The sequence below is a fragment of the Vidua chalybeata genome, chromosome 13, assembly GCF_026979565.1.
Source record: "Vidua chalybeata isolate OUT-0048 chromosome 13, bVidCha1 merged haplotype, whole genome shotgun sequence".
Classification (NCBI taxonomy): Eukaryota; Metazoa; Chordata; class Aves; order Passeriformes; family Viduidae; genus Vidua; species Vidua chalybeata.
In genome coordinates, this window is record NC_071542.1 from 11,021,274 (window position 1) to 11,043,638 (window position 22,365).

At 43.8% G+C, this 22,365-nt stretch overlaps 2 protein-coding genes and 1 non-coding gene across 8 annotated transcripts in view; 2 read left to right on the forward strand and 1 right to left on the reverse strand.

Annotated features, from left to right (window-relative positions):
• The window catches only part of PDE8A (phosphodiesterase 8A), a 155,277-nt gene extending 149,918 nt beyond the window's left edge, over nt 1–5,359 (forward strand). For 2 of the 5 annotated variants that reach the window (XM_053954439.1, XM_053954435.1), the window contains exons 25-28: nt 1,407–1,746; nt 3,243–3,303; nt 3,636–3,704; nt 4,262–5,359. The gene's annotated coding sequence lies outside the window, so the exon portion shown is untranslated. Of the gene's footprint in view, nt 1–1,406; nt 1,747–3,242; nt 3,304–3,543; nt 3,705–4,261 lie in introns of all 5 variants that reach the window. The other 3 variants (XM_053954436.1, XM_053954437.1, XM_053954438.1) reach the window with 3 other exon arrangements.
• LOC128794964 (small Cajal body-specific RNA 15) lies at nt 2,951–3,082 on the forward strand. The gene has a single exon (XR_008433337.1). It is a non-coding gene; the product is annotated as a small Cajal body-specific RNA 15 (non-coding RNA).
• Nucleotides 5,360–5,444: 85 nt separating the features above from the next.
• FSD2 (fibronectin type III and SPRY domain containing 2) lies at nt 5,445–21,507 on the reverse strand. Of its 2 annotated transcripts, XM_053954440.1 has the most exons (13): nt 21,151–21,507; nt 18,299–19,094; nt 18,125–18,220; nt 16,814–17,047; nt 15,555–15,577; nt 14,466–14,587; nt 13,744–13,899; nt 12,789–12,923; nt 11,892–12,045; nt 11,376–11,509; nt 9,662–9,794; nt 7,357–7,533; nt 5,445–6,625 (listed from the first exon to the last, which is right to left on the reverse strand). In XM_053954440.1, the coding sequence occupies exons 2-13, from the start codon at nt 19,052–19,054 to the stop codon at nt 6,373–6,375; spliced, it is 2,373 nt and encodes a 790-aa protein (XP_053810415.1). In that variant the 5' UTR covers nt 19,055–19,094; nt 21,151–21,507; the 3' UTR covers nt 5,445–6,372. The 2 variants fall into 2 exon arrangements, with proteins under 2 accessions (XP_053810415.1, XP_053810416.1); XM_053954441.1 differs by lacking the exon at nt 21,151–21,507 and having other exon boundaries at nt 18,299–19,102.
• Nucleotides 21,508–22,365: the final 858 nt, after the last annotated feature.

Here is a 22,365-nt window from a genome sequence, read left to right on the forward strand (position 1 = left end):
CTTGTTTTAAAATAAGCTGTTCTAAATAAACAAGTGTTCTTTGAACCACAGCAGAGTATGTAGGTAACAATGTTTGTTAAGTAAATATCAGTGACATGTTTAAGTCTGGCTCAGTAGGTATTAGCAAAGTGATATTTGTGTTGCTTTTGTTGTAACAAGAATCAATTGTGTTTGTAGAAGGTGGTCTGAAAAGAGGGACTTTGGATTTGGGGTTTTATTTCTTCCATCTGCCTACCAGAAGCCCCACTTTGGGACTTAAAAATCCTTCCCAATGCATTGAATTTGGTGAAGTTATATTTACTTCCATTGGCTTAGCTCTGTTCATAATCTGCCTCATGAGTATTACTTCTAACCCATGGATCTACTTCTTAGATAATTTTGTCTTTCTGAAGGAAATCTGTCCTAAGTCTGGTTGCAAATATATGGTCACATTATTATAGCGTGTACCTGAAATGCCACAGTGCTGTGGCTGAGCAAAGTTCAGACCTACTTCCACCTTTTCTGAGCTTAGATTTTCTTCTTGTGCTGCAAGCAGAGAGAGCCAGAGAGCCCCACACAGGCCTGCTCTCACTGCTGTGCTACTGTGCTCACCCAGTCATGAGATATTTGCCATGTGCAAAACTCCACACAGGGACTGAGACAGCATGGCCCAAAAGCCAATGGCTGCTTTTCCATTTGCAGCAAAACAAAACAAAACCAAACCAAAACTACAAAAAACACCACCAACAAAAAAACCCACCAAACAAAACCAAACCACCATCCGTTTCTAATTTAAGCAGCCATTTATATAGGTGTTTCTATTTTTGTCTATTCTTTGACCTTTTGGTTGATATGAACTCTGTGATCAGATAGAGTTTAGATATGAACTCTAAGTTTAGTGCACAGAGAAATGTAAAGCAAGAGAACCGGTTGTAATAATGATGATGCTGAATTTGAAATTCTCCACCAGAAACAAAGGATTTTTTTCTATTGGACAGGCTGTGAGGAAGTCGAACTGATTCTTAAGTGTCCTTTCCTGTATGTCAATATAAGCCATCACTTTGGGCATGCTTGGAAATTTTTGGCTTAATAAATCCTCAGTGTAAACTACATGCTTCCATGTTTGGGAGGCAAAATGTTTACTTCATCAAGCATTTTGTTACACAGATGATGAAATGTATCTGACTCTGCACAGGCACAATATATAGTTCTATTACAGCAGCCTGGCTGCAGCTCTCACCTCAGCACGGGGGTACAAGGCAGGAGGTGTTGGGGTGGCCCCAGGCATCACCTGATGATTTGCTTTCCAATATCAGAGAGGGAATGTAAAGGAATTTTGTTTAGAGATTGAAGGAATACTTAAGCATATTCAACTGGCTGCAAAATACCTCCAAGGCAAGGGAGTTAACATGCTACTTTTGGCCCAGCCCAGCCTGGATGAGGGCGCCGTGCAGGTGATTTGGGAGCTGTGGAACACCCACCTCAGGGGTGAGAAATAGCAGCTTTGTCCGGCCCCAGTCCTGCTGGTGGAGACCCAGGAGCCGCTGAGAGCTGGTGGCTGCCCCTCAGCCTTGCCAGGGCTGTGCTAGCAGCGGGTGTTACTGTCGTGCTTCAGTCTGCAGGATCGAGTACATATCATGGGAAGGAATGGAGGTGGACAAGCACAGCAGGTGCTGCACGGGATAGTGGCTGCTGGAGGCAACACTTCAGCTGTGTGTGGATGGAGCCATCACTGGGGAAGCCGCTCCATGGCCCAGCCGAGGGCAGGTAGGGCTCAAGTGGGTGCCGAGCGTGGTGAGCTCGGCTTGGTCCGTAACATCTCGGGAAAAGGCTGCATTAAATGAGGCCAGGGCTGCGGGATAGAGCCCCCACCCCAGGGGGGAACCTCGAGCGGTCCCTCCCCGTCCGAGGCGCCGTCCCGGCACAGGAAGGAAGGAGGGAAGGCAGGCACGCAGGCAGCGCCCGCCCTCTCCCCGCCCTCTGTCGGGGCACCGACCGAGCCGCTCCCGCCGCGGGAAATGGCGGCGCCACGAGGGGAGGTGGGGGAGCTCATGGCGGCGGGGCCCCGGCCCCGCTCCTCCCGCGGCGGGCTGAGGTGCCCCGAGGCGGCCGGCCGGCAGCAGGAGAGCGGCGGAGCTCGGGCACGGCCTCCCGCGCTCGCTCGCACACGGAAAGGCCCCGTGGCCGTGCGGCCGGAGCGGCTCCCGTGCCGTGAGCGCCGTGTCCCCTGAGGGAGCTGCCGCCGTGATGCGCGTCCCGCGGGGAGCCCCGGGCCGTGGCCGGCGCGGGGCCCGTGAAGGGGCGCTCCCGCCCGCAGCCCTGCGCCCAGGTAAGCGCTGCCCGCCGGGCCCGCTGCCGCCCCGGAGGGGCTGCTCGTGGTGGTGGTTTTGTGAGGTAGCCCGGGACCCACTACTGCAGCTTTTCTGGGGGTGTTTAAGCCACGAATTTGGGTCTGGATTTTATATAGCTCCAGGTGTGGGATGAACACCCTTTTGGCAGAGGGCTCAGCCCCTTACAGCCATTTTGTAAAGTAGTTTAGGTCTCAGTATCGCTTCCATCAGAGCAAGTAAAGCTTGAAAAATAATCGTGTTTGGAAAAGGGTTTAGTGAGGTGTGCTAGGACATCTGAGTCCCAGTATATATTGGCAGCTGAGCACACCACCATAAACACGATGGAGAGAAAATTGAATAAAAAGGCAGTGTTGTGTTTTGGACTGGCCCAGGACTGCAGTAGAGTCTGAAGAGGAAGCAAAGCCTCACCTTTGTACGGTCCCTGGTTGCTTTGCTGTGTGCTGCTAAAGAGTGATATTGGTTACTGTTGGGAAACAGAGGTGGGCAGTAAAAAGATTAAACTGAGTTTGAAGTCAGGAATAGGAAATTGCCTTCCTGGCTGAGTTGTTAGGCTCTGCTGTCTACTTTAGGAGGGCTCAGACTGTTCTGAGACTTTTCAGGAGTTTCTTGTGGTGATTCATCTGGAGGACTAAGAAAGTGGAGCCAGTGGCACTATATTGACTCCACTGATACTATCCTCCTAAATTAAATGGTGAGAGAACAAGGCCTGCCTGCGAGATAAAAGTCAGGACCTACTTGATCTACCTACAATGTTTTAATGGCAGTGAGAGAGAGCAAGTTAAAAGTCATGTGTTTCAGTAGTAAAAGGTTGGGTGTGTTTGTTTTAAATATATATTAAATGTATTTTGGGGCTATTGTGTTGTCTCTTGTAGTTGTGCTTTTGACCTGTCTCCCCTGTCTAATTGCTCACAGGCCCTTTGTTCCCGGCTCCAGCGCTGGGTGAGGAGGGACACTGGACATGCCTTGGATTACGGTAACTAGTTTGAAAACTCTTTTCGGCCTCAGAAACCTGCGTGAGAGCAGTGTGGTCTTCTGAAAGGGCTTCACGTGATGCCCTCCAGTGGCAGCAACGTGAATTTGAAATCCCAGAGAATTGGAAAAAAGGCAAAAAGGGGTTTGGGCAGCCCTGGCAAAGTCCCCAGTTAGCTGCTGGGGGAGGTGTGGTTGGGGGTGTCCTGTCCTTTGGCAGTTCCTGATGCTGCAAGTCCTGCAGGGATGCCTGGATCACTGGTGCCCATGAGGACTGCCTGTGGGCTTCAGCTGGCCAAAACCAGAGCTTTAGGCATGAGCTTCTGTTCTTTGCAGAGGATGGATTTTGCTGTGTACCAGTGAATGCCCATAAGGAAAAGCAACAGGAAGAAAAAGACCCAACAGGTACCAGGAAAAATACAGCTTGCAGCACATTATGTTAGAGACAAGGACAACTCATTTTTAACTGACTGTTGCCCTACCATGTGATGTAGTTCAGCCAGAGTGCCTGTATACAGGCCAGAGGTAAGAACTCATTTTACCTCATCTGGGATACCTTTCAATGCAGAGAAATAGATCTCAGATCAACACAGTTGTCCAAGTTGAGTGCTATACCCTGAGTTCCAATAAACTGAATACACCTGATGAATAAACTGAACACAGAGACATGCAGGGTTGGTGTAAACTTACAGCTTAGTAGACCTCTGAGTGGAAGTGGTGGCCTCCCTGTAAAGGATTTATATAGAGATTGTTCAGAGCAACAGCTGGTTCTAAGAAACACATGTTGTCAAGTTTTCTTTGCTGTATAAATATTTAAGTGATGGGGTTTGGATTCCTAAGGGAGGAAAAGCTTGGGCTAGTGCCAACAGGTCAAGCTTTTATTAAACAGAAACATACAAATTCATTTCCCTTACTGTTTTTAACCTAGAAGCCAATTATTGCATATTTGTTCTTTCTTTCAGGTAGTTCTGTCACTGCCTTAGCAGTCCTGTGCCATGGCTGGCAATGACCATGGGGCCATTCTCCTGAGCAGACTGCTCTGTACTCAGCCACTGGCAGCATAACAACGGAGCTGTTTGGTACCTGTGGAGTCCTACTGCAAGGGTGTCTGAGCACCTTGCATTTGGCTCAGAAGATCTGCCCTTGCAACAGTCCAGCAAGAGGGTTGTGAAGTCCTGGTGACTTGGCAGTTCAGTTCACAATTGGAAAGTATTTTGCCAGGTTACAGCTGTGGTTTAAACACTTGAGGTGAAAGCTGGTGAAGGGGAGTGGAATCATGGGTTCACCAGCAGCCTTTGTGCATTAGAGGCTCTGGGAGGTTCAGATGTCCTCATACCTCTGCTCTGATATCTGTGTGTTACGCTCTTTCAGGTATCTACTTGAAAATAAGAATGGGGCTCTCAGTTTTTGGCGGATAGGGGTAAAACATGTTCCAGTGGTTAGAAGTTGAACCCAGAGTCGAGTACATTTTTAAACAAAGAATGATGCTTTCTCACCACTTCCATCCCCTGCAGAGGAGCTGTACCCTACAGCTGCTGTTCCCTGGGATGGCCGTGCCAGCATCAGCAGGTCACACATGGCCACAAGCTGCTTTGCTCACTTGCAGACAAAGCAACTGAGTCTCTGGCCTGCTTACAGGAGGACTGACAAAGTGACCATAACAACCTTTTCTGTCCTGAAAATATCTTAATTTCTGGTAGGTTAAGCAATGATGCTGTGCTGGTATAGCTCAGTGTTGCTAAACCCATCTTCTTAGGCTTTTGAAACAGATATCCAAGAGCAGCTGGTACTAATCACTGCTGTAGTGACATACTCAGCTCCCATTTTTGTGGTTTCTAAAGGCCTGTTTTTGCAAGACTTTTTTAAAGCTCTTTGAGAAAGAACAGACAAGCTTTTGACACACAGTTCTGTGTAAAATCTCTAGTTTTGCCAACAGCATTTATTTGTAGAGACCCTGCATATTATAGAGGCCACTGCTTGTTCCTGGCAATTCCCTAGAATGGAAACTTAAAACCAATGATTTTTGTAATGAATGTGCAATAAATCTGTGGAAAAGCTTCTCTGTTAATGACTCTTGATTGAGTTCAGGTACTTTTGACATACATGGATGAGGCTGTTCAGAGCTGGCCAAGCCTGCTTGACAGGCAGGGCTTGTCTTGATTGGTGTCTGGAAATGAAACCCAAACAAGGATGTCTGAACTGTGTGCTGGGCCAGAATCCTTCCAGCCTCACTGGACACCCACAGCTTCTAGGGCACAGCATGGAGTGGAATTCCTTAGTGCTGAGGGGAAGAACAGATCTGTGAGTGTGGAGGGAGGGTACACCCCAGTGGAGGTGAGCATAGCTAAAAAGAAGCAGCTAAAAGTTTTTTTCTATAATGACATCAAGCACTGCAAAAAGCCTGCCTTTTTTTCCCTGGGTGAATGAATGAGAAGCATTCTGTAAAAATGGCTTATATTTGAGACTGGAGTACAGGCTTGGGTATTCCAGAAAGCCTCACTGGGTACATAGGTACAAACATTTCACACACAGGGTAGGTGTATTTGACTATCTTGTGTCACAGACTTCATGTAGCAAGAAGAACACTTGATTAGGAGATCAGCTTCATGGCTGGAGTGTTTTCAGCTCCAGCAGCTGTAGAGTGATTATGCCTTTTGCTATTTCTGTTTTTCTTTGAGTTTTTAGCTCTTGAGTAGACTCAGGAGTAGAATTAATGATGGCTTTGGAACTGGGGGGTTCCCTAGGCTTCAGGTGGGTGTTGGGGAAACCTGTGATCCAGGTGCCACTGCTGTGTGGTGACAGTGTCACTTCTGAGAAGGAAGGTGTCCGTTTCTAGCGAGAATTCTGGGATGCTGATGGATCTTGTGACCACAGTGGCTTTTTGCTAAGGTCCTTCCCAAGAGGATGTAAACTCCTAAGGGCTCAGGCTTGGCAGCTGGACTGGGTCATGGTCACTTTGCTCTTACTAGGGGGAAACAGCTGGTTTAAAGGGAGTATGATGATGCAGTTAATGCTGAAAGAGGGCATTGCTCAGGGCAGATTACACATGGGTGTGGTAGCTGCAGAACACAGGTTATGGCAGGGCAGTCCATGGGGGTGTTGTAATTCCAGTATGTATCCTCAAGATACCAGGTGTTTCCAGTGCAAAGCAGGGGTGGACATAATGCTGGAAGCGTGAGTTGAATGTGTGAAGGTGCTGGGCAATATCTGCATTGAAAAATGCCAGTCTGCAGTTCTCATAGTCCAGCAGAATGCCAATCCTTCTGGGGGGAATAGTAATTCTGATGTCAGGTGTCATCCCACTGTGCAGGAATTCGTACTTGTGCCTGCAGGCAAGAAAAATAAAAGAGCTGAAGGCACCCTGGCTGCTCTCAAAGGGAAACACTTTGTGCACACAGGTGCCCAGGTTGCTCATGAGAGTCAAAGGCAGTGATGTTAATGTACCATGTCCAGGGGAGAGCCTGCAGTGCAGCTGAGGCAAGAGGGGAGCTAGCATTTCTGCAGGCAGGTGTGACGTACTTCCATAGGTAGGACAGAGATCAAAACCAGTTGGGTACAGTATAGCTGGGTTTAGCCAGACACCTAGTTTCTGGATTATATAGATGTAACCTCTTGAGGTTTTGGTAATGTTTACAGCTAAATTCTGCAACTCTGATTTTATTCAGATTTGTTTCTTCAATTTCTTGTTGCAGTGGGACAATGTCTCATTTCAATGAGACAATGTACCACAGAGAGACCCTTCAGCTTGATTCACTAGCACCCTCTCAGAGTCAACAGAAATGGGTGCTTTGAAGATGCAAATCTGCCAAAACTCAAGTTCTGAAGCAAGGAAGTTGGGCAAAATAACCCATGCCAAATGCTTTTGAAACACTCTAAAAAAGCAGGAAGATTTGCTTAAGCAGTATCCTTTCAACACCAGTTTACAGGGGCAGAGGTGGAATGTCAGAGGCCCCGGTGCCTGGTCTGAGCTGATACAAAATGTCTGGCTTCTCTGCTGCTCTGCCTGCAGGTGTAAGAGTTGTTCCTGTCGGAGACCTGCAGCCTCCACAGCCCTTACCTTGAGGGTGTGATGATGTGCCTCATGCACCAGGATGAGTTGTTTGCTCCCAGGTGACCATGTCTTGGAGTGTTCTCAAAAGCCACACCAATTCTGTACTCTGTATCTTCCTCAACTTCCACCTCCCAGTAATGCTTTCCTGGAAATGGGATCAGACTGCCCAGGATCGCAATACATCTGTGGGAGACAGGAATATGTGTTTTGGCAGGGCCTCTCTATAATGCTCTTTACAGTGTTTAGATATGTTCAGGTAAGTATATGCCTGGACATTACATAGCAATAAACAAAAGCCACCTCTGCAGTCACCTTAGCAGTGCAGTGTGGATTTTTGATTCCAGTGAAATCCCCTTGCTGAGGAGCTGACACCCAGCCTGCAGGTTTCTTTGTGACACCTGCCCTGTTTTTACTTGTGGGTAGCTTTGTATAAATAAGTGCCCTAGACACTTCCAGGAAGATGGAGAACAGCATCCCATAGTGCCTGGGTTTTCTGGGAAAGTTAATGCTTGTTAGAAAAGAGAGTGCTTTAGTGAACCCCACCATAGCAGGGGGAAAAAGTACAGATTTTGCAATTTCTTTCTGAACAGCCCAGGGTTTTGAACGTCACTCACCATTAGGAACTGAGCACTGTAACAGCATGAAGTTCCTGGGGCAGCTGGGGAGGAGGGAACCTGTCTACACTGGTTCCCTCTGTGTTTGGAGAGATTAGGAAGAATTGAACACAGTAGGAAAACTTGTAATATGCTGGGTACCTGGGCCATGAAATGTATGATAGGAACCATGCAGAAAATAACTCTTTTGAAAGTTGTGTAGTAGAGACAAAGATAATGTGCTACAGAGAGACCCTTTAGCATGATTTACTGGCACAGTCTTGAAATCAAAGGAACTGGCTGCTTTGAAGATGCAAGTCTGCAAAAACACGGTTCTAAAGCAAGAAAATTGGGCAAAATAACCCACTCCAAATGCTTCTAAAACACTCTTAGGAGAGCTTCTGAGCATTCCTACACCTCAGCTTTTTCTTAGGAAAAGTACATGGTGTATCAGCTGTCATTGTCAAGGGGGACAGCAGGTTTCAAACACACACAACTTTTATGTTTCTATGGTAGTGTCTAAAGTTGTAAGTTACAAAGGAAAAGGATGTTGCTGGCAGACACTGAGGTCTTCTGGGCAATGCTGACAGAGAGCTGCACTCATCATTTGGAGGGCCTGTTGTGTGAGGATGGGCACACACAGCACAGTAGCTATACTCTGCAGCTGCACTTGCTTAGAGCAAGTGTACAGTTCATTGTGAGTGCATGTAAATATCTTGGGAAAAACTTAAAGGCTGCTAAAATCAGAACTCAGAGAGGCTGTGTTGCTACAGCTTGAGAAGGAAAAGGAATGATGCAAAATGGATGGATAAACATCTGTGAACAAAACATGACCATAGTAATGAGAGATGCAAAGCCACCAAGGCAAACCTGAGCTGCGCTGAAGAAGCAGTTAGGAAATACGTCAGCCACCCAAACTTAGGAGACCACACAAACTTCACAAAGAAGAGAAGAGTTTGCCATGTAATTTCCTTGGGAGCTTTTTTTTCCTTTTTTTTTTCCTTTTTTTTTTTTCTTTTTTTTCAGTATCTTGGTTTGAAGGAGATTTGTGAAAGTTCATAGTGGTACCATAATCTCGACCTTTCAATGAGATAAGTGTCAGCTCTGGCTATTTATGTGAAACATGAAAGCATTCCATAGAAGTGGGATGAAATCCCATTTAAGATTACCATGATGGCTTTAATGAAAAGGATCACCAGTCTCCCAACTCTTTTCTACCAAGCCCTCTAGTAGCACTGCATTTCCATGGAGGGAATAAATTGTAGACTTGTATTATCCTGCAATGCCTGTCCTAGTTATATGCTGTTTCTGTGGTTTTGACTGGAAATATGATTTTGCCAAGCTTAGTCTCTCACTTCAATAGCAAAGGGCCTAATTCTTTTTTTGAAAGTAATACCTGTTGGTCCAAATAGTATCAGTTATATCTTTCAGCAAGAGGAAAGTTTTCAGATCCCTCTCATTTTCTTAGCATTTGTAATGGCACCTAAATACCTGTTCAAATTTAGCTCAGTGTGCCAGACGTGTAAGTAGGCTTGTACATAATTGTGGCTGCTGTATCTGTAAACCTATTTAAGAACTTGCATTAATTTCCAATTTCCAAAGAGCAGCTGGAGAGAGAGATTTCAACTCAAAAAATTAATCAGAGCTGCTGAAAGCCCCATTAGACATTTCCTGGCATCTGTTAAAAGAACCAAAGAAACTGAAATGCCCCTGTATACCTTGTAAAGCTGTTATCATAGACAGGCAGATCACACTCTGGGTTTTCCAGTTCATCACATGAAATGGTAAATCCATCATCTAGAATTGCCAGTAAAGGATGAGCTGTGTCCTCATTAAGGTAGAAGCAGGTGCCTGCAAGAGAAAATGCCTAAGGATAACTCCAATATCACCTTAAAACATTAGAATTGCAGCAAGGGTGTGATGAAATGTTAATTTGTATCCACAAAAAGATTCACCAATGCTCTAGAAAGAATCTGTGGCTGGCATTGAGAGGACAAGATCATATTTTAAATTTTTTTCTAATAAATGGCTGTTTTACAGCTTAACATTTTTTAGTTTCAGCCTTGTGAAAAGCAGGGGACTTAGCCTGGTTTTGAACCCTACCAGGTCTCAAAGCTGTAGGCATTGTGCAAGAAGTAGCTATTGAGAGATGAGGGGTCCTCCCTGCAATGGACTGTCTGGTTTCAAATAATCTATTTTTAATCACTGAAAAGAGAAAAGGGGCTTAAAGGACTCTCCATGGCCTCACTCATCCATATAAATGCTGGGCACAATTTGAAGAGAAAGGATCCCTCATGCTTCAGCACCTCCCTTGTCAGAGAGGTAAGACCAGCCCAGGACAGAAGTGCTTCTGCCTTTCTTCCTGCAGAGACTTCACAGAGCAGGTCTGAAACACTGGGGCCTGAGGAGCAGCCACGATTGGCACAGTTGCTGTTTGTAGTTGGTGCTTGTTTATCCACCCCAGAAAGGATCAAAGGCCATTCACAGTGTTGGAGGTGGGTCCTTGCAGCCGACAGATCAATTTGCATCAGCTGCTTGCCTAATGTAGACTCCAAGAAGATTAATCGCCCCATGGTAATCCCAAATGAAATCATTATAATCAAACTGCAAGTTACTTCATTGCAAATACAATGCAAACAATGACAGGGCAATTACAGGCATGTGCTGCTGAAAACAAACACATGCTGTGCAAACAGAATGGACAATTTCAAATATTGAGTTTGATTTAAGCACTTGGAATACACACAAACGATGGTAACACAATGACAATTTTCCTTTCCAGGGATTTATGGATGAGCATTTCTTTTCTGTGGTGTCACTGCTGTGTGGCAGACAGGTTTTTTACTAAAACATAACTTTTTGTGGTCATCTTGCTGAATAAATACAATTTTCAAATATCTCACAAAAGGTAAGGGCAGAAGAGACACAGGTAAGGCGTGAGTGGCATGGGAGATTTGAGATGAGCAGTGAAGTTGCAGTGTCATTGCAGCAGTGATGAAGGTGAGCACTGATGTCTGCTAAATGGCTCTAGAAAGTGCTGTCTCAGCCATCATTTCCAGCAGCAGCTTCATTACATGGTAATCTCTGAAGTAAAATCACACTACAGCTTTCCTCATTGGTGTGTCAGTACTTTGCAGGCTGGCAATACGTGGGCGTTGAGTTGACATTGTCTTTTAAAATGTTTAGAAATTAGTAACTTTCAAGTGCCAAATGTAGCAGACAGCAATAATATAAATTACAGAGCTAAAGCAGTGTACTTATTGTTACAAGAAGTTTTTTGGTTTTTTTTCATTCCTAAAAGGTTACCAGGTGTGTAATTAGATGTAAGAGATTAGGACCTGGTCCAGAGGCCATTGAAACCAGCAGGAATCTTTCTGTTAAGACAATAGATGCTACAATAGGCTGCTGGAGTTGTTCCAAGCTGTACAGTACCTGTGGTGTGTATCAGAATGGGTTCACTTCTTTCACTGGAGCCACCCAGGTTCTGGGCTCTGACACAGATTTGATACTTTTGTGTTGGCTGAAGGTGAATTAGGACTTCACAATTAGGGATCCCAACAATAGATCTACAAAAACAAATCCATGGAAAATGACAAGGTACAAAGCAAAGGTAGGCCTTGGAAATTATTTTTCTGAGCAACAAAGAAGATGTTACACTTCAACTTGTCTTACAACCAATCAACAACATTTTACCTTGTACAGTAGCAGGGTGAGAGAGAGTCTGTCACAGACTGCAGATTTTTACATTTGCTTCTGCCCTTTTCCCATACCCATAATTCTCATATTGTAATTTCTGATTAACATTTTACAACTGATTTTACTAAGAGGATTGTTTGTAAATGTAAATTCACCAGAAGGTCATGAGTCCTTTCTTAGTCCTATCTGATGCCACACGATTTAAATGGTTTCATCTCTACAGGCCATGGGATCAATAGAAGAGTAACTCACTCAGTAATAATATCATCATTTTCTTCATCTGTCAGCTTGGACAATTCAACTGTGTAGGAATCAACAGGATTAATGTCTCTGGATTCCCAGCACACCAGTGCTGCATTTTCACAGCTTCGGATCTTCTTGTTCTTTATGGTAGGTGGTGAAGGAGCTAAAAAGCAGGGCAAAGAACAATTCTAAGCTGTTACCTGAAGATGTTTGCAAACAACATGCTTTGAAGACAAAAAAATAGAAAAATGTTGTTTACTAATACTGTGTAGGTAAAGAAACCTGCTTCCCCAATGGACAATAAACAGCAGGTAGAGTGATTAACAGTACTATTTAAAGACTTCATTTAGACTATAAAGGTCCCAAGAGAATTAAACAGAGAAGTAACATAAAGATTGATTACACAACTGTTTTCTAGCATTAGTTTTATCTTTGTCATAAAGGTGCATCTCTGCTCTGAGATGTCAAAGACATCTGGAACAAGCACTCGACAAGTCTTACACTGACTTGCTCAGTCTGATGTCAGGATTTCACACACAATGTCCTAGACTGAACTGCAGTTAAAAAGAACAGCATAACAGGTGAATCCACAAAATGCCTATAAGCCAATAAAAGGAAAGCTGGGATTCATCTGGCAGAACCAGGAAATTTGAACTTCATTCACAGTTGTCTACATGCTTGCATTTAAATCAGTTATTTTGTCTCTCTGCTTCTGTTTCTTCCACTCTAAAACAGGGACAGTTGTCATGATAGGCTCTCCAAATAAAAGTAGGGAATTCCCATGCAGTCAGTAGGCTTCCATCAGAAGAAAGAAAGTGCCCAGAAAGCATTACTTGCATAAAATTCAGAGGTTATTTTGAATTTCACTATGAAAGTTACAAAGTTGTATGAATGAAATATTTTTACCTGTTACATAAACTGCTCTTTCACTTGGTGGACTGATACCAGAGGCATTTAAAGCACTGACCCAAAATTCATACTGTGTATTTGGCAACAGATCAGTAATGGTGCAGTATGTTTCTTTGACTTTTAGTGTATGCTCTGAAATGACAACAACAAAGCATTTACAGTGCCTTCACACACTTGCCCGTTCTTCCCCAAAGCTGCATCACACAGTGGAGTTGAAGTGCATTGTTTTGGGTGCTGAGTTCAGGAGAGCTCTTTGTGCTCCACACCCTTTGATCAGCTGTCAGGCATTTTCACAATGCCTTCCTCTAAAGCTGCATAAATCAAATGGGACAAGAGCTGAAGCTATTTTACTGCTCATTTCTCATTCTTCATCTTATAAAATTTGGATAGTTCCTGCTTTTCTTTCTCAACTGGTCACGGGCACTCTACTGGCTTCCACTTTTGAAGGTTCTGCAAGAACAGTATTAGCAAAGGCAGTTTTGTCACAAGGCTGGGACATTTTGGTTCTGTTGTTCTTTGTGTGCCTGTGCATCTTAAGAACTTACAGCCTATTATTAGCACTAAGATAAGCTGTAAAATCATCTAGGGGTTTCAGCTGGAGTGCTGATAATATGATGATTTGCTCTGTAAAAATAATGTGTTTTGCCATGGATGCAGCACATGTTCTAATGCAGTGCCCACCCTCCAGAAATCCTTGTGACTCCATCCACTGTCCCCTTCCCATTCCTGCTATCCCTGCTGCTGCCATGTCCTATCTTAGCTCCTGTGATGGGTCCTGCTGCAGCTGGCAGCATGGCAGACCTGGCAAGGGAAGAGGGACAAAGCAGATGGTGGTGGCAGATAGGACAGTTTTGGTGGCAGACAGAGTGCACAAGGCATGCAGAGGCACTTTGGCATCATCTGGTTTTGCCAGTGGAGGGCTGAGGTGTCCCTTTGCCCCAGGCCTCCTTACCTGCTTGCCCATCACTGTGCCTCTCATTGCTCACTGGTTGGTAGCACAGCTGGTAGCACTCCACAGTGTCATCCGAGAAGAGGCCCCAGCAAACTCTCAGTGAAGTGCCAGTTGCTGCATTGGGAGCCTGGGGATTGATCACAGGGGCACAAGGAGCTGCAGAGGGAAAAACAGGTCAGTTTTTGAATGTATAATCACGGCTTGTTGTACCTCTCCTGTCACAAAGGTGTTTGCACAACGCCTTGGTACTGAATAGGGTCATATTCCTCCATTCCTCCCACATGGAGAAAAGTCAGGATCTGACTCTGTAAACAACTGCAGATAGTAATCAGGTGTGTGAGAACTAGTCTTGCTTCAAAAGAAAGTCAACCAATGAAATAAATAAACCTCAACCAAGTTATCACCAATTATGTGTGCCTGACCCCTCAACAGCAGGGGGTAATCTTCATGAGTCTTCTAGGAAATCATCCAGCAAAAGCAAGAAAGTCCCAATTTAGCAGTAATTCTGGTAATTTTATATTGAAAACACATGGGAAAAAATAAAAAAATATCTTCCAGTGTCCCTGTATATGTAGGCAAATTAAAAAAAAAAAAACCTAGAAGGAAAACTAGGGAGAATTTAATTCTTCCTTTGCAGATCTCCTTTAAAAGAAGTAATGTTTAATACATCTCCTTACTTAAATGTAAATAGGTGTGAAATAATGATCAGTTAGGAAGAGTACCTGGAATAGCATTAATGGAGTTCATTAGTTGTTCAACTTCAGAGACATCTATGACCCGCTCTTCAAAATCTGGCAGTGTTGAAAGCTCTAAATCAACTTCTTTCTTTAAGAATTCTTCCAGCCTGTAATTTTAAGGGGGAAAAAATAATGTCTAATTGGAAATATCATAGTGTTGGAGGTATCTATCTATGATGCCTATTTTTAAGAGAAAAAGAACAGCAGATTCCAAATTACCATCTATTTCCTTAAAGCACCATTTTCATAGCTGTACAAGCTCAGCCTGCTCTGCCTGCAGCTTGGAGATACGTGGCCATCAGTGCCCCAAGATGCCAAAGAGAGCTGGCTGCTGCTGGGACTGAGGGCCACCCTGGTGTGCCCTGCTCCTGCAGCGAGCTGGCTGCGCACACCGAGCAGGAGAGTGGGGTGTGCCCAGCACCTCGCTGTGGAAGCACCCTATCAGCTCCATAACCTCCATTATTTTGAATTTACACTATTAGTAATTCATGACCTCGTGGCTCTAGGAGTTGTAAATTTGAAAGAAAGGGGTACCTTTTCTCTGTGCTTTCATGAACAATAACAGTCAATTAAGAGAGTGTTTTTTGCATATGATTTAGTATGTCCTAAGACTTCTTCAAATTGCTTCAAGATTTTTCCGTATCTGTTCTGAGCTCCCACAGCTTGACTTTCTACCTCGACTATATTAATGCATAAATAAGCCCATTACAGTATATTTAGGGAGCTCAATTTTAGTCTCATTTGGATCCAGAGTGTTTCTTTCAAGAGCTTTAGCAATTCTGTTTCTCAATGAAATTAGTTCCTTATGACTAAGCTGAAAACACTGATTTATTCAGGCTCTAACTCTCCTTTCAGATTTCTTGAAATTGGATCCAAACAAGTGTTGAGTGTTAAGTTTCTTAGAGCAACATTTTCTGATGCACTTTAAAACAAAAATTCTAAATATTTCAATAGCTCTAGTGGCTTAGACAACATTTGTGTGCCTGAACAAAGTCCAGAACACGCAAGCATCTCCAATAACCCATCCAATTAGCAGGAAGAAATGTGACACAAAATCCCAGACTGTGATACTACCTGTCAACCATGGTTACTGCTGCCTGTTGGAAAAAAAGGGGAGAGTGTTAGAGGTAGAAAAGTCCAGAGTCAGACTACATCATGCTGGTGGCCTGTCTTACACAAATTGCCCCAAATGCAATACTTGGAATGAAGTAATTGGCTCTCACCCAACTCTGAGAACAAAGCCAGCCCTTTCTACTGAAATGGATAGATCTTGGTTGAATTTACAGTAAGATAATGAGCAACATCAGGTAGTCATCAGTGTCTGCCTATCTAGACTGATTCCTCCCTTGGTTGTCCAAAGTGCCAACAGATCCCTCACAAATAAAACCAAAATCAGCTGGGCAAAAGAACTCATGAAATGATCTGTGCTGGAGGGAGTGTGAGCAGTGCATGTAACTGGAAGACAGGTGTACAGTCCCAGGAGAAACCTAAGCCCCTGAGAGCTCAAGACCAACATTTACTTCTTGATGAAAAATGGTTCTTAGAGGTGATGTAAAACTGTTTACAAATTAAGGAAATATTTAAAAATAAGTTTATTCCAGAGATGCAGAGGAATGGGAAAAGTCAGCTCATGTGAAGAACTTAGGCTGGAGTCATAGCAAACTGACCCACAGAAGTAGACTAGGTGGTGTTATGAGATTTGTTTGTTGTCCAGTTCAGAAATTACTGTCACTAATACAGAAATGCTCCCACCCACCTTAGTCACAGGACAGCTCAGGTGAGAGCAATCACTCATCATCAGTGAAAATTCTGAATTTTTTTCCAATTATTTTTCTACCTGCCAAAGAAAAATATCTTCTTGACACCACCTCAAGAGTGGGATTTCATCCATCACTTTGCAGGAGCTCTTGACGTATTTCAGCTGAACTTTCCTCCAAAATGAGCAAGAAAAGGAAACATCTTCCTAAGTGATTACATCAGCCTGCCTGCTGTGAGCCCAGAATAGAGCAAGAGAGCGGAGCCTGCACAAGGCAAGGAACACTAAGTGCTTCCAGAGTTTCCCCAGATAAGCATTTCAGCAAGATATCTTCTCTCTGAACCCCAGTGTGACTCACAAATTAATGAGCATCCAAACTACAGACTTCTGCTTCTGCATTTTGCCCCCATTGTGTTACTCTACTAAGTCAATGCCACCATGCCAAGCATCAGGAGCAGTGACAGCACCATGGACTGAGCATCCCAAATTCTCCTTAGCAAAAAGGCTGCTTGGGACTTCTCAGACAGGGACTACTTGCAAGCAGCAAAAAAGCACTTTGACAGTTAAAGCTCTTTACCTTCATAAATTCAACTTTGTCGTTTTCCAGGAAAAGCTCCTGGGTTTCATCTGTCAGCTCCTTGCAGGTGTCAAGATGTTTCCCACAGCTGACCAGCTGCTCATACAGAGCTTCCAGCTTCTGCCTCTTCTCTTCTCCCAGTGCTTCCAGCTGCTCCTCATACTTCTGAGCAAGCACTTGCACTGCATCGTTGTAATGCACCTCAAAGTTCTGCTCCTGCCTCCCAAAATTTTCCTGCAAGGTATTTGAGGGTTTGTACCTTGGCATCAAGCCTGATCCAAAGGTCATGCAGAAGAAAATCTTACTCTGGTCTGCCTAAACTTCTCCTTACCATAGAGGTAATATGTCATGATTTAATTCACAAAACTAGGACATGGTACCAGTACACAGAAGCTGTAATTTGACTTATGTGCATTTTTAGGGGTTTACTCTGATCATTCACCCTCCCACCGAAGCACAAAAGTGTTGGATTTTGTTCCAGACATAAGAGCAACAGAAATTACAGCAGGAACAATGATGTAAAGCAACGTAAACCCAGGGAGCACTTCTAGGATATACCCTAGCCATAATCTCACAAGCATTTCCACCAACACAGTTAAGCACATCCTTCCATGAAAGAAACCATGGCAACTCAGTGGGATCCATGGATTTGTGCTGAGGGAGCTGGGTAGCTAATGCTGGTATTCTCACTCACAGCTGCAGAAAGCATTAGGAAGGAAGATTTAAGGAGCAGGCAAGTCAAGAAGCAGTCCCAACAGCTGCTCACTGTTCAGGCACCAATGTCCTCCTGTGCCACATGCAGCAGAGAAAAGACTGCAGTGCCTTGAGTTATTGCTTCAGTTTGAACTTGCTGCCAGCTGACCTCCTTCCCCTGGGGCCAAGTTGACAGCAGCAGAGTGGGAACACAACTCTTGAAGTCATCAGCTTCGTCAACAGCTGGTCCAAGGATTTGCCTGGATCTGACACTTCTGTGAATGAAGCTGAGGGAACACAAGGGCTGCACTCTGGACAGACTAGTTAGATCACAGCTCTTTAGCCATTTAAAGCTAAGATTACCTGAGTAGGGGTCACTTTATTTTTGAATGCAAACTTCTGTGCAAATTATAAATGTGGTTTTACTAGCCCACTTAAAAAAAATCTTTAGGATGAGTTTTCCTGACTACTTTAGTCTAGACAAACCCCAAGATAACTCTGTGCTCTGTTACTGTAAGTACTCACCTCATTAACAACTGAAGACTATGAATGTCAGTATGACTGTCAAAACTGTTTAACCCCACTACCATAAAGTTAGCCCAAGAGAAAATGCCTTACCTCTACAGTGATGAAGATTTCCTCCAAATGGCTGGCAACATTTTCCATCTGAGCAATCTGTTCTTCCAACTTGCACATGTTTTTATGGATCTCCTCCTACAAAACACCCAGTGTGATTCTTACTATGTCTGAAGACTGTTTTAGAGGCACCACAGTACACTGTGTTACTCTCACCTTTTCACTTTCCACAGCACTGGGGAGCTGAGCAACTTCGTGATCCTTGTGTTCACCAAATAGTTTGTCGAAAGCTCGGATTGGTATCTTGCAGGTGGAACAAAAAACATCTGCTGCTTCTTCCTCCTCCTCCTCCTCCTCACTGACAGCCTGACTGTTCCACTCATCTGACATGCCGCCGCTGCTTAGCCCCCCTCTGGACCATATGGTGCTCTCAGCCTCATCATCTGCTCTGGCTTTGCTCTGATTTTCACCTTGAGAAGCCTCATCAGGAAGTCTTTGTTGCTTTGGGCTTTGACTTGGATCTTTCACTGAAGAGCTGCTTTTTGATATGTTATATATGGAATCTTGTAATCCTGCTTTTCCTGAGCGAGCTGGTGGCCATCTGCTCTCCATCTTCTCCAGATGTCCTCCAAGAAGCTCAAGCTCTTTTTCTTTATCCTCATCAAGTCCATACATCTTAGCCAACTCCGCAACCTCCTTTTCCAAGTCATAGCCAACTTCTTGTGGGCGCTGAACTTTTTCACTACTCAATGCAGATTCCCTTCTCGTATCCCCCAGAGATCTGTCTCCTCGACCAGAGAGCTCTTCAGGAAAGATATCAAACCTCTCCTTTGATCCATAAAGATCCATGTGATAAAAGATCAGACCTTCAGTCTCAGTGTCACTAGACTCTGGGGCTGGTGGGGAAGCTGAATGATGTTGTGACTGGCCACTAGTCTCATAGTCTCTCGTGCTGCCTGATCTGGATGACATTGGTATCCTCAGGGAGGCTTTTGAGATGATGAGTCTCAAGCTTGTAAAAGATAAGAAAGATCTTTAGCTACATACTTAGATAGCAATATTGAGATTTTTCTTGCTTAAAAGCATATGGATAGAATAGATTTGGCTGAGGACTGCTCAGGTCCTGGAAAGACCAAAGTCAGTAGCTTCGCTCCCTAAGTGAAGCTTCTGAAGGGAAGCCACAGGAAGCTTGTTTTCTTCTCACCCCAGTGAAAGGACAGCAGAGAGCTGTCTCTGGTGTGCAGCCTCTTTTCTGAGTACCTCATCTGTGACCCCGATCCCTGATTTACAAACTGTGGAGCAGTCCTATCCTCACATAAACACTGTGACTGTGCTTCAGGCACAGTTAGTGCTGTTCTGTGCAATTGGAAATGGCCTGGTTGGAAGCCTGTTCACTCTTCAGCTGCTGTCAGTCATGTTTTCTGAACTGTCAGTCAGGCATAATGTAGAATGTCCTCTGTTGTGACCACTGATGCCACAGAACACACTACTAAATGCCCCGGAAAGTCCTGTTCTGTATTTTTCAAGTTGCCATTCTTAATACTGAAACTTGAGTTGAGGTCTTGGGTTCTTTCTAAAAAATATCACAGAGGAAACGTACTGCCCTTTTGGGCTTCTCATGTGCTGTGGAAAATATGCATTTTAACATATAAAGCATCCAGTAACTAGAGAACAAGGCAGGCCATTGACCTGTGGACTGACCCAAACCTTGCATATTTTGTCTATTCTGTGCAAGGAGGGAGGTGTGAAAAGAGCATGTGCAGGTGGCATGCAAAGCTGTATGATAAAGCAGATGCATGTGGGATAACATTAAAAGTGCAAAGGCAATTTTAATGCTGATTCCCAAGCCCACTCTTTCAAATCAGCCTGTATTAACAGCAGTGAAATAATGCCAGTACAGTCAGAGCTCTCTCTGAGCTGAAACATCCCCACAGCCCTTCGCTGCTCACCAACATGAATGGAAACATAGCTGCAAAACTACTCAGATCAATTTCATCAGCAGTTTAGTACCATAAGCAAAAGACTTCATGGAAAGATTTCAGCTGAATATCAATTAATCTGTAGTTACATCTAGTCCTAGGTAAGTGAAGCATATGAAAGCTTTAAAATCACTTTCTACAGAAGAAAAAAACTCAAAAGAGTGTTATCATCAGTGTTATCAGAGCTTCTGGATAAGCTTTCACATAAGATTGCTTTCAAACTACCATTTATGGTCTTTTTAGTTCTGAGTAGTTGCTATTGCTTCAAATTTATTTCATCAATATTTTACTAATTTTCCTGAGAAATGCTTAGCTAACAGAGTCAACACTATCAGTGACTTTGTAGAAAGCAACTTCCCAAACCAGTGAAAAATACTGAGTCATTTTGCACTCTCTGGTTTTATATCCCTGGCTGAGTCCAGCTCTACAGATCTGTACGAAAACCCACACAGAAGTTCATCGTTTGTCTTCTGGCACTGCAGACATGGGTGTGGATTCTGCAGTTAGCAATATCCTACTATAGACAAAACCACTGAAGTTAGGCAGAAATACTATTTACTCTAAAGGCAATGAAATAAATCATGCAAATTCTAACATTTTAATCAGAGAAAAGGTCTTAACACATACCAGAAAATGTTGTCTGGCTCCCGCAAAGACTTTTTTCCCCATAATTAAAACAATAAGGCTTGCTTTAGAAGTTACTACTAATTAGAAAAGTGAATTAACATTTATTTTTCCTACCAAAATGAAATGAAATAAATTAAAATTAGCATAATTAAGCTTGTCTGCAATTCTGCTGCCTAAATAAAATTTTCAGATGATTGCTCAGTGTCTGCTTGCTTTGCAGGCACAGATAAAATTACATGAAGCACGTTTAGATCCGTGACCGTCAGTTATCGTAAATACATAACAAAGAAGGTTACTACCTAAAAACTTGCCTTCTATCTTAAGACGTCATAAATTCTTCTGATAGCTCAGATGGCATCAAAGTTAACTTCTATTCCCCCTAGTAAAAATTAATTCACACGAAAGCAATTCCTTGCCACTTTCCTATAACTGCAGTTGGAAGACTTATTGCGGTAACCTTACCCTGCCTCTTTGCTCAGATAGGGGCATGCCAGCAATGAGCAATGGCACAAATATAGATGTGCCCCGGCTGTCCTTCAGCAGTGTGCTGCTTCAGTGTCACCAGGATGAATGTCATACACTGGGAACAGGCTCTGAAGTACTTCGAACAGTTACAGAGAGCCCTCACTAAAGCCAGAGTAGCCTCTCACTTTGGAGGTGGTATTAATAAACACTGCAGAGTGCATTCATTGCCTCTGAGTGTGATTTCCAAGGCTGGGGCGTTAGGCAGAGTGTCCTGTGTGGGGTACACAAAACGTGCAAACAACTCACATGGCTGGACATGTGTTTACAGAGTTGCACAACTTAATGGAAGTACCTGTTCTGTTCTTTGCAAACACTTACTGGTAAAGTCCTCTCTTTCAAATTAGCAGGAGCTTTTCTATGGGGCTGAGTTGGAATCATGATCATATATTAGGGGAAAAAAAAAAAAGAAAATTTAGAATTTAGAAAACAAAAAATCATACTGTTGCACATGCTTATTATACTTATCCATACATCATCCCCCTGTGGGTGTATGCCAGACCTCTGGAAAGCTAATTATGGTGAAGAAAGTGGATATTGGCCCCACTAGGGAGGTTTTCACAGGAACATATCCCTGCAGTCTGTGCTCAGTAGGGGTCTACCTGATAAAAAACAGGCTGTGTGTTACCACTGATTATTGTGACTGCTGTAGCACTTGAGCTTTGTGGATCTGCTCAAACCCACAGCTGCCCAGCACACACAGGCTGCTGCTTGTGAACATGCTACTGAGCCAGCCCTGCTGGCAGTAGATTTTTAAGCATGTTTGAGAATATTGTATTATATATGGCTTGAGCTCAGGGGATGCCACAAGGGACAATGTCTATTAGATCTTGACACAGCTCTGCTTTTTCCTCCTTTTCCAATTATCTTGGTGTCATTTGCTCACTTTTCTAGCAGTGCAATCGTTTGCTGTTTGGTGAGGAATCACAAGTTAATTGCCCATGTAGGCACGATCTCATTACTGCTAACAGTGCTTCTATCATCTGTGAGATTAGAGCAGAAGTGTTTTCACACAAGTGACGCAGCCCTTGCTGAAACGCTAACATTTATGCAGTCCGACAGATTTGATTAATTTTTCAAATGACAGCTTATTTTTGCTTTGTGTTAAGCTACGCTATTTTATAGGCCTTAATTTCTCAAAAAATTAGCAGTACT